Consider the following 14,907-nt stretch of genomic DNA (forward strand, 5'->3'; position numbering starts at 1 on the left):
ATACATTTCTCATAACCTGTGTATTTAAATGAATAGATCGACATTTAGGAGCTGCTGGTTGGTGGATTTTCTGCCAGGCAACAGGTTTTACCTGTTACCAGTCTTTATGCTAAGCTAAGATAACTGTCTCCAAGCTCCAACTTCATATTTAGCATACGGACATGAGAGAGAGATCGATCTTCCCATCTAACTGGAATAAGCTTATTTCCAAATACATCAAACTCTTCTTTTAAGATTGTTTTCCTTGCCCACAATATTATATAAATCATCAGGTACTGCTGCACCTTTGACTTAAATCCTTCCATCTTTTTTTAATGTCATTCTTTTCATTCCTCACATATCTGGATTCCTGTAAAACTTCCCCTCATGGCCTCAGTCAGTGATGTCTGCAGGAGATTAACTCCTGGCAGGGCAGAGTTGGACTGTGTTGCCATCACGTGAAAACCTTTAAACTCTACATTTTTTGAGTTGCATTAACAATTGCATGGGTTGAGACAAACTCCAAGACCTTTTAAAGACTCTTTTAAAATCCATTGCATAAGCTAAAACACATGCAGCATAATCAAGCTTAAAGACAAGGCGATTTTTCTTCGGGCCTAGAAACACTGCTGGTCTGGGATCTGGTCCTTTCACATATTAACCGTCTGTACTGACATTCATGGCGTTCTCTCTTTCTCCCCCTCTGTCAGCCTCCCAGGGACCCGGACCCATCAGGCCCTGAAGGGATGATCTCCGTTGCCATCTCAACCCACTATTTCTTCGGGCAAGACAGGAGGACTGCTCAACTGGAGGAAATCCTCCGCAGGTTTCCCACATGGGCTTTTCCTTCATCTTGGGTCAGTACCTACGACATGTACCGATACTGAGGATGCCACACATCACAGAGGCCGACGTTGAGGAGAGCTGATGTCTGCAGGGCTCCCCCCGAGACAGACAGAAAAGATTTCACGGGACAATACTGAGGAACCAGCCCTGATGCCTTTTCTCTCTGACACAAACACACACTCCCAACACACACCTCCCGCTCCCTCCCAGCCTGCCTCAGAGACCCCCATCACTGTGTCAGTAGGCTTAGTAGCTAACCAAGCAGGAAGACGCGCCGAGGCACGCCAGAGGTAAGCTGATCGGACAGCTTACAGACTGACTAACTCAACGACCGCCGCACTGGCCACCACAAGCCTTGTGCTCACTCCTGGGTTAGTGAAACAAAGGGGTTACGTTTTTTTTTCTTTTGTACTCAAATCTGTCGTGCCTTTGCTTTACTCAATCCATCTCACTTCCCTCCTCACTTTCTCTCTTGCTCACTTCCTCCCGTTCTTCCTCTCTCATGCTTCCTGAATGAATAACGTTGCATGACTACTTCCCCTGTTCTCTCTTTAACAGCAAACCACTCGGGCTATTCTCACACGAGATGAGTCTCTGGCTACACCACCACTATCTGCACTCTAGGTGTAGTAACATAATGATGGATCTGTATGGGAGGGGAAGCCATTTTTTGTTTGAGCCCTCTTCCCTCTTTAACTGGAAGCTTTGACACTTTGAAAGTTGCTTTTCATCAACACGCACTTGTTTTTATTCTGAGCAAAAAAAAATTGCTCTTTATCATTCCTCAATAACACCACTTATTTATTTTCAATGAGGGATGCCAACAATCTGCTTTAACCGTCAGAGAATCTGGCACGCAGAGGCACAAAACTGTGCCTGTTCAATGAAAACAGCTGGCTAAAATCAAAATGTCAATGTGTCCTTTTTTAAAAGGAGTGGCTTTCCTGAAGATTTTGTGCAGAGGGCAATATTGAGGTCTTAAAGTTTTCCGCCTGATGTGTTCAAGTAAACGTGTATTGATTTTGGGCAGAACTTGCAGGGAAAACAAGGACTTGTTGCCGTCTTAATGTCCCGTGATTTAAAATGATTCCCAAAGCCCCGAGGGTGACCGAATGGAAAACCAGCAATGCAACTCCACAATCATTAACAGCATCAGTTGTCAGTCAGCTTGGTGGAAATGTTGGTTATTACATTTGCAGTCACTGTAACAGTTCTGCCTTATGCTACGAGCCGTCTCCAGCAGCACCAATGAATATCTATTCCATAATCTAAACGATTAATCGAAAAAATAATCAGAAGATGAATTGATACCGGTTAGTTGTGGCCTTAAAGGAGAGTTATCCAGTCATATAACCGTATATCTTGGCTGCTGATGGAGATACGTTAATCAGACCTTGATTTATTTTCAGTTAGTTGTACCACTAAAATGGCATCAAAACTAAATTGTGTAACTTCATTCGAAACCAGTTAAAAGCCACGTACATGCACATTTTCAGAAATACTCAATATAGATTTTATATTTATCCAAGTAAAAAGAAAATGGTTGAGGCTTTATTTTACAGGTTTGTAATTTCTGAATCATTTTCAAGAAGTTTCCTGGAAAGAACAACGCGGTTTGGTACTAATCATATAGAACATGAGGACCATGTTCAGATACTTCCAATTAGTTCATTATCAGCTGATTGTGCAAAAAACGTTCCAGGCAAGCATACAAATCAACATATATGGAGAATAACGTTTACAATAATAAATTAAAGAATATTTTATTGAGCTTTTCTTTAAAGTAAATTCATATTTTCCCTATAATCAGCCGTTTTCACATCAGACATTTTGACTTGTCATAGTAGGAAAAGGAAAGGTGTAACTAATAACACTAACAATGGCTCTGTTGTGTTCAAAGTGAGAGAGAGAGAGAGAGAGAGAGCCATTATGCACAATACCAGGGTCCTGAAATCATTTCATTATCTGCTTTTCCTACTACGACATGTCAAAATGTCTTGTGTGAAGAAAAGGCCTATTGGTACCACATTGCGCCGTTATTTCCAGGAAATGTCCTAAGAGGTTATTAGGAAATAACAGACCTGCGAAATAAAGTGTTACCTAAAGCAGTTATATACAGATAGAAATTCTATTACCTTACATAATCTCTGCTGTAGATGGACGTTAAAGCATCAAGAATGAACCGTAAGAAAGTAATTCTATCTGGAAGTACTGCTCATGCTCATGGACGCCTTTCAGCTGAGAAACATCCGGCCGATTATCAACCCAGTGAGGAGTTGCACTCTGCTAAACTGTTCATTCACTTTCATTTCTCTCTCCTCCAAGTCATGCTGCTGAAGAATGTCTAAGAATGTTTAAATATGCATTGGTGATGCTGCGGACAGCTCATACAGGTAGCTGTTGTCTATGGTGTTTGTTGCTCATATTTCTCTCATCTCATGTGGAGCTGCATCTTTGTTTGTCTGGAGTATCACAACCAGAGTCCAGTTAATATGACACGCTTTACACGTCTACTTCACATAGTCCACCCCATAGAACACCGTGGTAGAGTTAGGGCTTGAAAAGAAGTGGTTCGTACGACATGTCGAGCGAAAAGCTGCATGAAGAGAAGATATCATAGTGCTGCACTTGGTTGCTTGCGTGAAAAGTGACAGAAATAGTTGTGCCATGAATGGAAAAAGAGAGCTAGAGAAAAAGTTCATGCTCCTTTCTCACCTCCACGCAGCTCAATATCGTTTTTTGGGAAAGTTGTAGAAATCGTCGGACGCAGATTTGATCATGTGACGAGCCCTTCTGAAGGAGTATGCTGGCCCCTTCAGTGTCACCACTACCTCCACATTGATCAAAACTCTGTGTCTGACACCAGGATAACAGCTATTAATGTTAAAGACTGGTTTGAATGTTACTGTTGGGAAGATTTAAATGTTAGAGAGATTATTTTGATGGATTATATAAAGCATCATCATGTTTGTCTGTGGGCCACCTCTGACCACCGTCCCCTCCCTGCCACATGGTTGCTTGTCGGCAGTTTGACCCCTCCTATATGTAATCCGAGGTGGCATCAGTTTATAAAGACTTGGGAGATTTGTTTGCGCTTTAGAGATCAACTGAGCAAAATCATCTTTCGTCCACTCTGTGTCACACCCGGTGACGTGTCGTCGCGATCCATGTTGTCCGTCACAACTTAAGAAATGCTGACAGGAAGGAGGCCTTAACATTTTCGCTTCCAAAGACACACAAAATGTTTACTGTTGTGGACACAAACGTCTCAGTGGTCTTAAAGCTTATCAGGTGCTGCACTGTTCAGTTTGTATGTACATGAATTGTTGGAAAGTCTAAACTTAAACTCCATCAGGGCCTTTTGACAGCACTTGGCAGGTAGAAAACAGATCGTCCTACTATGCTCCTTCTTTTATGCACGATGTGAAACGAGAAGTCAGTCAAGAAGATACAGAGTGATACGATTGAAAGCTCCAGAGATTGTTTTTATCATCTGACTGTAGGATGAAGACATGTCAGTCCTCAGTGTCCCTTTTAAAAAGCAAAATGTCAAATATATATCAGACATCTGCTGAAATTAAATTGAATTGGCTGGTGAAATTGTTGTCAACAACAGAGGTTTTATACTTCTCAAGTGTTTGTTTTTTGTTAATCTTAAAGGACCATACCAGTAGAGATGTTCCGATACCATTTTTTTCCTTCCCAATACCGATTCCGATACCTGAACTTACGATATCGGCCGATTCCGAATACCGATCCAAGAAGAATGTATAGATAAATTGCAAATTGATTTACGGCTTAAACAAGTGGATTTTTTTCCCTGGTTTAATAAATTATGGTATCGGATCAGCGCATAAACTGGCAGAATTTTGGGCAGTATCGGACGCATTTCCGATACTGGTATCGGTATTGGAACACCTCTACATGCCTTTTTTGTTTTTTTTGTGCGTTTTAGCCATTTACTACAGATCTTATATACTTCACATAACTCTACACAGTGAAAGCAGCCATACTGTTCACTTTTCCAGATGTCTGCAGAACAGAGAGCCTTAGCCGCCTGCTGGAAATATGCATCGGAAATAGTTGGATGTCAGTAGATTTAACCATTTCTTCCTGAAACAGATGTTTCTGCATTAACGCTGTGCTGCTCTCCAGCTGTTAATAACAGAGTCAGACACCGCTTAAAGTGACAGGCGATGATCTAAATCTGATTTATTGAAAGTTGATATGCAGAGCGTCTATGGGAGGAAAAGCTTTATTAACAAGTGTAAATGGATATTTTTCTAAAAATCTGTGCAAAGTGTCATAGCGTTTGATTTTTTGTTCGACACTGAAGGAAAGCATGGAAACAGAAGATGAGTTTTGACCGTTTTTGTTTATAGTTCTAACGTTAAATGGGACGACAGTCGATGAATAACAAGAGGCGCGTTTGTTTTTTATAAAAGCACGAAAACAGGAGGAACTGCTGTAAATGTGGGACTTAACCGCTGTGAAATGGCTCGTCAGACGCCGTTGCTGCTCCCACTGTTAGACTAAGACTAAATAGTTTGCGACAGAATCTAATGTATTAATGTAACTCAGTTAAGGCTGACCAAGCGCAGCGCAGTGTGTTTTTGTTGTTCAGTGTATAAACTCACCCTTGGACGTAGCTTTTATAGCTTCATCACATGTTAACAGTCAGTCAAGGACATCAGTCATTCACAACAAATGTTCATATCAGCTTGAGAAATAAGCAGTTGAACTGAAATCTATTCTGGGATACACATTGAAATGTCTTAACGCCTGTTGAAGGATGTCCTTTATTTTTTAAAAAGGTGTTTCATTTGTTAAGTTTTGTTATAGTTACCTGAACTGTTTTTTGTCCAACATCTTGACTTTTCACCCACGCCTATTTCTCTAACTGTTCAGTTTTTGTTCTGAAAGTTAATGTTGTTTTTTTTAAATACTGATCATTTTGTTCTTTTTTTGTGATTGATTTGACACTTTAAATAACTCTTGAACTGCTGTTTTGCTTTTTTAAAAATTGCATATTTGTCTGTCAATTGGAATGAAGTGATTGGGATTATTGGGATTGATCTGGTTACAGGGTATCCATCTATTGAATGGACGGGATGATTTTACATTATGCAAAAAAGCTTGAATTAAACTAGCAATTGTACAGCAATTAAAACGCTTATTACGTTAAAACATTGTATTGTCCTATTTACAACATGTACATATACAAACAGCAGATTAGAGTTAGAAATACAGGCAAACTAACCATTTTTAAAAATAATTTATTGGTCTTTTATGTACAAGGAAAAAAAATGAAGTAGAAAAACCAAACATGAGTAGAAAAGGCAAATGTACAAGAGAGGATCTTTACACTGCATTGAGGATGTTTGCTGCTGCCGCCCCCCAGAAATAAAACTTTATACTCTGAAACAGGCAAAACTTTTAAACTGTACATGGGAGGGAGGAAGGAAGGGAGGGAGGAAGGAAGGGAGGGAGCGATGTCCACCTCCGAGTGAACGTGACACCCGAGTACCACGAGACACACGTTAGAGAAGGAAACCAGAAAAGATCTGCAATATTCATTTCCGTAGGAAATTGTCTCGTATGCCGTCAGCATTAGTTTTGAGCATCGATGGTTAGGTTTCTGATGAGAGGGATGGGGTAAGGGTGTTTTTTGCCCCCCCCCCATGCATAATGAGTCAAGCGCTCAATCAAAGCAACCGGTTAAAACAGAAGGCCTCTGGACGTAAAGTCTTTGGTTCGTCATGTTACCATTTTTCAAGTCAAGTAAAGCTTACAGCGGAGCAGCGGAGTGTGGCTGTAGGCTTTGTTCAGAGTGGACACGGGGCCCACTGGAACGAGATTTATGTTGAGTGACGACAGTACATCATTTTGCCCTTTTTCGTGAATAGTGAGTGTTCTTACAATACAGGCAAATTCATAAAAACAGAAGAAGAATCTAAATTTCAACAGTTTTTTTAAACATAACCACACACCGGCTCGTCTCGTTCACACCGACAAGAGAGCAAATCTATAAAATATGATTTGGTCTATCATGACAAGTAAAAGCTGGGGGAAAAAGAAGTGAGCATTAAAAAAATAAAGCTGAGTAACATTTCAATACATTGCACAATATAATACTGACATAATGTGTGATGAACCTTTTAGTGCTTGCGGTAGAGAGCCAATACACGACTTTGATTAACTAAAGGGGGGGGGGGAAAGTTTATCAGTCATAAAATACAACTGAGCATCAATTCAGTAATTACCACTCAGCTATAATTGCCAATAAATAATAATAATAATGAGGACTAATACTATAAAAATCAATATGCATGTGATGAAAGTCACCAAACATGTCGACACGTTCTCAATACGATGTGGTACGCGCGTTCAGAAATCCACACAGAAGCACACAAAATCGGCCTCAAGAGGTTCAGGGATGTGATATTGGACGAAATATTAGGTCCTCATCAGAAGATGAGGGTCAAATTACATATCTTATTACACAGCCAAATGCAACGACAAAATCAATCTCATCCTCACTTTAAAAATGATACCGACGGGTCACTGTAAACACTACTGATGATGGAATCAAATGATGCTCTTTCAACAAGTGATAGGTACAAAATCTACAGAGTATTATTAACAATCTGCCTCGCTGATGATGGGAAACACATTTAGAATCACCCGGATGGAGCCTGGAACCCAAATGTGTGTGTTTTAAAAAGCTGGATAAAGCATCATATGATTTGGTTTTTATAGCGCCTACACTGCACTACGGCACGGCCTTAAATCTGCTCACCTCGGCGAAGGCTTAACACTGATCTGCTTGTTGTCTAAAATCTGGACCACATGAAGAAGATCAGACGGGCTGAATCTGGCTCAGACTCCCCTTCAGCAAAGTCGGGGCGTTGCTGCATGAAAGAAAAATACATGAACAGAGGTACTGTTGATCAGTGGTAAGAAACTAGTCTGCACTCGCAACAGTGGATTCTTCTCAGAGATCGTTTTCTTAGAAATCTTAAGGTCGTTCTCAAGAATTACATAGAATTCATACCATTTTTTTTTTGTTTTTTTTTACAAGGAGACTCAAGGGGACACGGTGTAATTGATAGAAAAATAATGTTATCTTGTACACGTACATTATTGAAAAAGGTATCACAAAATATTTTTAAATCATATGAGGTATGAAAGTATGAAAGACCTCTGCACACTGCACTGTAGGCTCAGACACACTTCAGTGCATCCTGTAAATGGTTCGTGACTTAGATAGCTTTGTTCTACATTTTGCTTAGCAATGTAGCGCGATGCTGATGCAAATACACTCTCGTCTTTGAACCGATTCTTGCATTAAACCAAAAAGGAAACAATGGAGGTTTTTGTCTGGACAGTGAAAAAAAAAAAAACACATTTCAAAGTCTCCAGTTGCGCTTGAACGAGGTGCCAAACAAAAAGTTACGCACACGAAACATCTGTCTTGGAATAGAAACAAAGCTTTCCATGTGCTGGTCTACAGCTTCCAAACACCACAACCTGATGTAGAAATGCACAAACTGACATATAGGTGGGCTTTTGTCTAACAGCACATTTTGGTAGAATGATGCCTGTTAGAGAGGAACCATCACACTGAACCCTGTCACTGGTTGTGTGTGTCAGTCGGGCTGTCTGTCGCTCTGTCGGTAGCTCCGTATCCACAGGGTCCACACAAAGGGCAAATCTGAAGAGTGGATAATACTGACTGAAGTAAGAACCTGCAGTACTTTCTATACATACACACACACACACACACACACACACAGACACACACACACACACACATACATACACACATACATACACACATACATACACACACACTCACTCACAGGCACACACAAAAATAAAGTATATTTCCAGTCAGTCACTGCTGCCTCCTCTCTTTCCCTCGAGTTCACAGGTTTGAGTCCGGAGGAGGCTCCAGACTTCAGGACAAGGTGCAGTCGTAGGCTCCCTCCTCGTCTCCCTGCTCCTCTGTCTGTTCAGGAGGACAGTCCTCAGAGGGGGGACGGGGGAAACCTCCCGCGGGTTCGAGGGAGGGCAGGGCCAGGCCGAGCGGAGCCGCCGCTCCTCTACTGTCCTCCGCCCGCGGTACCGCGGCACCTCCCAGCCCTTCAGGGCCGCCGAGCTTGGAGCTCTGGCTGGTGGGCTGGAAGGCCTCCGGCTGCACCTGCTCGGCCGCCGAATCCATCAGCTCCTGAAGCTGCGGCTGGATCAGGTTGAGAAATGGTTTGTAACCCTGGCTGGAAAAAGATGAAGGGGAGGAAAGGGTTAAACTGTGTATGATATTCTTCATCATTACATATCTTTTTATTTGACCAAAACGGCTAAACATCATGTTTGTGATCACAGCTGTCTAAACTAAACTAACCATTTTCATTCACATATATTTCCCTTTGAAAATGGCCATGCCAGTTTTTCCTCGCCAAAATTTAGTGTAAGTTTGGAGCGTTATTTAACCTCCTTTGCAACAAGCTAGTATGACATGGTTGGTACCAATGGATTCCTTAGGTTTTCTAGTTTCATATGATTGCAGTATCTTCACTCTAGCTTTAAAACTGAGCCTGAGCTACAACCTCCGAAAGATCGATTGCGTTGGCTTCCTTACATTGGCTACCTGTTGCTTTTAAAATATTACTAATTACTTACAAAGCCCTGAGAGGCCTCGCCCAAAGCTATTAAGCGGATCTATTATTGCCCTATATCCCTTCCCGCACTCTGAGACCCTCGGATGCGTCATTCCTTGTGGTTCCAAAGTCCAGATTAATACACAAAGGTGATAGAACCTTTGCCGTCAGGGTACCAAGACTATGGAATGACCATCCTGAGGAGATCAGGGCTGCAAACTCTGATGCGTCTTTTAAATCACTTTGAAGAACTCACTTCTTTAGAATTGCTTTTCTCTGTTTTTATTTATGTTTTATGACATTTTAATTGTTTTACCCTTTAGGTTTTTATGTGTTTAGTTACTGGCTTTTAGTACCTTTTATTATCCCTGTTTTAAATGTGTTCTGTTTTTATTGTAAAGCACTTTGGAACTGTGTTTTGAAAGGTGCTATATAAATAAAGATTATTATTATTATTATTATTACTACTATAATTATTATTATTAATGCATTAAAAACATTAGTGACGTTAAAACAAATTTGCGTTATTATTGCGTTTGACAGTCCTAATTTGAGTACATAAAAAACAATATTTTGAGCTATACCCACCAGTCAGTGGAGACCCATGTGTCGACAGCCAGTAAGCCGTTTCGAACACTCTGCACAGTCTCTTGGGGAACCTCGGGGCTGTCCAGGAAGCCGATCACCTGCTTTATGACGTTGGCGTCCCGCAGGATCAAACCAATCACGACACACCACTCCAGACAGCCCGCCTCCATGAACACATGGAGGAGATACCTGAAGGAAACAGAGAGGCACAGCTGTCAAGTACTGGCTTTTTTTTCACATTGAATTGAAGCGCGTGACCAAACACAATCTGCAGTGGGATCATGGAATGTGAGGTGTTGTGACGGTATCTCACCTGAGCTGCACCTGTGACTTGTGCGGGCCTTTGTTGGCCAGCTCCATGGAGATGTGCTCCAGCTCGGCCTGGCTCAGGCTCAGAGTGGAGGAGTTCTCATCGACCATCGTCCAATCACCGTCCACCACCGAGCTGGTCTCTGTCAGGTCCGTGGCCGAGCCGACGCTGTACTCTTCCACTAGAGGGGTGAGAAAGAAGAAGAGGAAGAGGAGGAATTAGGAAGAACTAGAATTATCTCTTTGCGGTTGTATGCCTCCGCCAAGTTTCAGGTTACATCCATGTCTGTCTTAAATGTCATCACTTCATTATTCGTTTCATTATTATTATGCGTTCCTGAGATTAAAAAAAGTTGAAGTATAGTATGTCATAAAAAAACCATTAAAAAGTCATAGTATAGTATGTCATAAGAAATGTTTAAAAAAAAAAAAAGTCATAGTATGTCGTAAAAAAACTTAAAAAAGTCATAGTTTAGGTGTCATAAACATAAAAATGTAAAAAAAAAAAAAAGGTTATAGTATAGTATGTCATAAAAAATGTTGTAAAAAAAGTAAAAGTCATAACCAGGCAAGCTGCAGTTTACATTCCATGTCTGTCCAAAATGTCATCACTTCATCATTTTATCAGACATCTGTATGAAATTGTTGGTCAGGGATGAGCTGTTGGAGTCTCATTACCTTTGTTGGTGAGCAGGGACAGGAACGCATCGTGTGTCTGTGGTGAGTGTTGGGTGGAGTGAGCAGACGAGGCCGTGTCCATGTCTTTGGGCCTCTGGCCGAGCCCGTCCAGCCAGGTGAGGTTAGTTGCGGAAGCTGCCTGAGGGGGCGCCGTGTCCATGTCGCTGTTCAGCAGGCTGTCAGCTGACTGCGATTTCAACAGCCGCGTACCCAGCACTTAAGAGTAACAACAAAAAACACCATAGAGTATTGGGATAGAGCCAAAGGTATTACGAACTGGGGCAGCAGAGACCCCATGTTCACACGTTAATGTTAATAATGTACTTATGCCTGAATCCTGTGTCACTCACCTGTGCGACACCGTCCGTTCTTCAGCGGCGAGCTGATGCTTCCCACGGGAATAACGGGGAAGGGCCAGAGAAAGTCCTTATGGAGTCTCTTCAACGCAGAAACAAAATCCTCGACGCGGGCCACGCGGTTTCGTTCGCGACACAGCCAGCCGATGAGTTCGAAGCCCAGCTGTGCGGAGAAGCAACCCAGGTCGCGCAGGCGGACCTGCTCCAGGAGGTGGCGGGCGTGGCGCCAGAGCATCATGTCAATATACATGTTCTCTGCGCACTCCCCATCCCGACTGAAGGAGAGATAGAGAAAGAAGATGAGGAAACATTTAGAGGTTACAGTGAGGACATTTTGAACAAAACGTACTAGTTCTCACAATCTACGTTACGCCGAATTCACACCAGGCAGCGGCGAAGTGCAGCTCGCCTCAATATTTATATATTTCTGCGGCCGGGAGGCGTATTCATGTGTTTCAGGTGGGAAGATATTCTTTGTAACATAGGTCAACATGTCACCGGAGTCACAGGATCTGTTTACTGAAAGGCTGCGGGTACTGTCTGGCTGCACTTTGCAACTTTTGTTTGGCCGCAGTTCGCTGAGGTCGGGAGTGGCCGCCGCAGCTTTTCATAGACATTGCATGGTAGCTCGCCACAGGCCGCACTTCGCCACTGCTCTGGTGTGAATTCGGCGTAACTGCATGTGTGTGTGTGTGTGTGCATGTCCATACCCCTTAGAGGTTCCAGTGGGCATACTGAAGGTTTTCTGCAGGTTGAACTTGCCCGTAGCGATGGTGTCTGCCGACTGCGACAAACTGATGCTGCGATTTCTGAAGAACTCAAAGCCGCCAGTTGAGGTGGGTTCCTAAAGACAAGAGATATACAGCTCATGTTTACAGGTTTACAATGTTTGTGGCTGCAAAGCATGATGGGGGGTATTCAGATTTGCCACCTTCATTTGCGTGAAGACCTGATTACCTATAGAAAAAAAAGTGGCGAGTAAAGGAAATAAATATTTGTCGAGATAATTTGAAGTTCTTTACCTGAGTGGTGGGTGTTGGGGGCGGAGTGTCCATCTCCCCAGAGCCGATGGCTTTGAGGAATCGGATCATGTGCCGGCAGAGGTCCCACTTGCCCTGCTCGAGCGCCGTGTTGAAGAGTAGCGTGGCGTGTTGTCTGCTCACCGCTGGAACCTCCATGTTCTTTTACGGAGAGGGACGGAGCACATGAACGAGACGGAGAAAGATTTTATGATATCATGACACTCAAAACATATTATTCAGTAATGCACAACGATTTTTATCTGTGGTAGGACTATGAATGAGATTGTCCTAGGCTGAAATTGTAGTGCATGTAGTGTCAGTGTGTGACTACCTGCAGTATAATGAGATAGGAGGCTGCTGTGTCCAGGTCTTGAGCCATGAGACACTCCTCAAACAGATCTTTGGGGTTTCCCACAGCGGCAAACAGGTAGTTCCACAGGGCGTACTCCGTCTTCCTGGCGCAGTGGACGATGGTCTGGAGGAAGAGGGGGAACTCGGTGATGAACTTGGCCACGGTGGGCAGCAGAGGGTCGGGGATGGGCTCCCGCGACGTCGCCTCTTCTTCCAGCACGACGTGCACCATCAGCTCCATGACATGGGGGAAGTAGGGCAGGGAGGCACACGACTGAGCCAGCATCAGAGCCTGTGGGGAGAGGGAACATTGAGGAATATCACCACCACTCTTTCACTAAGCTGAGGCCGGTGACACAGGAGGCTCCACGTACCTGTTCACCCAGGTTGCGAACCAGCAGCTGCCTCAGGATGTGATGGAGGTAGATCTGGGAGGTCCTCTCTACGGTGCAGTAGGGGAACAGCGCCTCCAGCGGCTCGGAGGATCCCTGCAGCCCGTCGTAGAGCACGGTCTCGTTGGACGCCCCCAGCACCAGGGCGTCCTCGAACAGCACGGCCAGAGGGTAGATGTTGATGTGGAAAGGCAGCATGATGCGTCTGGAGAGGAAGGAGTGGGGCTTGCGATGGTCTCGGGGAAACAGCGGCAGCCAGACTTTCATGCCCGCCTCGCCGCAGGACAGCCACAGGGCCTCCAGCAGGTGGCGCTTCTTCCTGTTGGAGCGAGAGGTTGTCCACACATTCTCCACACACTGGGCCAGCACCACCGGAGGACAGAATGGTAGCTATGGGGAGAAAGAAAAAGGGTTTTAGGGATTTAATAACAAAAATGTAACACAACATGCTGCTTAAAGATTGTAGGAGACTCACCTTAAAGATTATAACTAACTCCAACGGTCACATTAGCTTTCAGAAAGTGCTGATTACTGCTTAACCATCACTTGCTTTTTAGTCAAACAGAGGATTTAACAATGTTTGAGATGAGCCAGTGAAATGACAAACTACAGATCTGATAAAACCAGCACCTCAACTAAAGATCATCTAGGCCAGCATCAATATCACCTGCCATAAGCCACTGAACATTGAATGTACCAGTGATATAGCACATTTTCCTGCATTTTGTTGTAGCAAGCACAGGAAAAAAAGTTTTTGAAGCACTGGTGCAACAACCTACAAGTGTCACGTAAGACCACGTGACATCAATGCATTTCTTATTGTTTAGCCTCACCAGCTTCTTGTTGTTGGCGGGCGTCTCCTTCTCTCGTACCTGCGGTCCTGACCGGTCCCTCTGCAGCATGATCAACTGGCCAGCCAGATTCAACATGATGCTCTCTGCCATGCAGGCCTGAGTTGGACACACACACATAAAACATGAATACACCTATCGAGACAGTATAGGTCAGTGTGTGTGTGTGTGTGTGTGTGTGTGTGTGTGTGTGTGTGTTACAGTATTACCTGCTGCGGGGCTTTCAATGTGATGCCAGTCTCTGTGCGCACAGAGGTGAGTGTGACGGAGACCACGAGGGCTGGGTGAGGGATGTAGCGAGACATTGACACCTCCTGCAACAACTCCACGCTGGCTGTCGGGTGCGGACTGGAACATCAAATAGAGGTTTACACATTTATATCATTACTTCCAAGTCTTCTTTATGCATTTGTGTTTTTACATAGAAGACTTAAAGGTATTTGAAAAAGCTTTCAGTATGAGTGGCGACATCATTTGACTGCTAAGCAGAGTCTCATTTTCTTTGAAGGTCTACTGCAGTCAGTGCTGGCAAATAACTCGATGCAGCTTACTTACATATTTTATTCAGGTAGCTTCCTTGATTCAATTTATTCAATGTACCTGGCTGGAAATAAAAGGTCACTAAAAATATTGATGTAAGCAGAAATCTTTATAACTCTGTCAAAGTTTAAAGAGGCTGGCCAAACACTGTTCATGAAAAACAGTGAACCTCATGCAAGAAACACTCGTACGAACAGATTAAGTGGTTTGTACGAGTGATTGAACTTGTCGTATTCGCCAGTTTTCTCATATCTTGAATTTTCTCTTCGGTACAAACACAATTTACGAGTGGTCCAGATCTGTCGTTAGAGTCGTGAAATTAGTCCGCTGTTATT

General features: G+C 43.3%; 2 protein-coding genes across 5 annotated transcripts in view; one reads left to right on the plus strand and one right to left on the minus strand.

The window, feature by feature from the left end:
* Positions 1-6,012, plus strand: part of ermp1 (endoplasmic reticulum metallopeptidase 1) — a 28,156-nt gene extending 22,144 nt beyond the window's left edge. Inside the window, exon 15 of the mRNA XM_074616959.1 lies at positions 690-6,012. Coding sequence (XP_074473060.1) covers positions 690-866 — 177 coding nt within the window. The 3' untranslated portion in view covers positions 867-6,012. The remainder of the gene's footprint in view (positions 1-689) is intronic.
* ric1 (RIC1 homolog, RAB6A GEF complex partner 1) overlaps positions 5,755-14,907 on the minus strand; it is a 43,253-nt gene continuing 34,100 nt past the window's right edge. The window contains exons 17-28 of one of the 4 annotated variants that reach the window (XM_074616955.1): positions 14,242-14,380; positions 14,015-14,131; positions 13,164-13,571; positions 12,770-13,081; positions 12,439-12,597; positions 12,127-12,260; positions 11,411-11,691; positions 11,061-11,276; positions 10,387-10,564; positions 10,074-10,262; positions 8,650-9,101; positions 5,755-8,585 (exon numbers count right to left, since the gene is read on the minus strand). In XM_074616955.1, coding sequence (XP_074473056.1) covers positions 8,786-9,101; positions 10,074-10,262; positions 10,387-10,564; positions 11,061-11,276; positions 11,411-11,691; positions 12,127-12,260; positions 12,439-12,597; positions 12,770-13,081; positions 13,164-13,571; positions 14,015-14,131; positions 14,242-14,380 — 2,449 coding nt within the window. In that variant the 3' untranslated portion in view covers positions 5,755-8,585; positions 8,650-8,785. Of the gene's footprint in view, positions 8,586-8,637; positions 9,102-10,073; positions 10,263-10,386; positions 10,565-11,060; positions 11,277-11,410; positions 11,692-12,126; positions 12,261-12,438; positions 12,598-12,769; positions 13,082-13,163; positions 13,572-14,014; positions 14,132-14,241; positions 14,381-14,907 lie in introns of all 4 variants that reach the window. The other 3 variants (XM_074616957.1, XM_074616956.1, XM_074616958.1) reach the window with 3 other exon arrangements.

Source organism: Sebastes fasciatus, chromosome 19, assembly GCF_043250625.1.
Source record: "Sebastes fasciatus isolate fSebFas1 chromosome 19, fSebFas1.pri, whole genome shotgun sequence".
Classification (NCBI taxonomy): Eukaryota; Metazoa; Chordata; class Actinopteri; order Perciformes; family Sebastidae; genus Sebastes; species Sebastes fasciatus.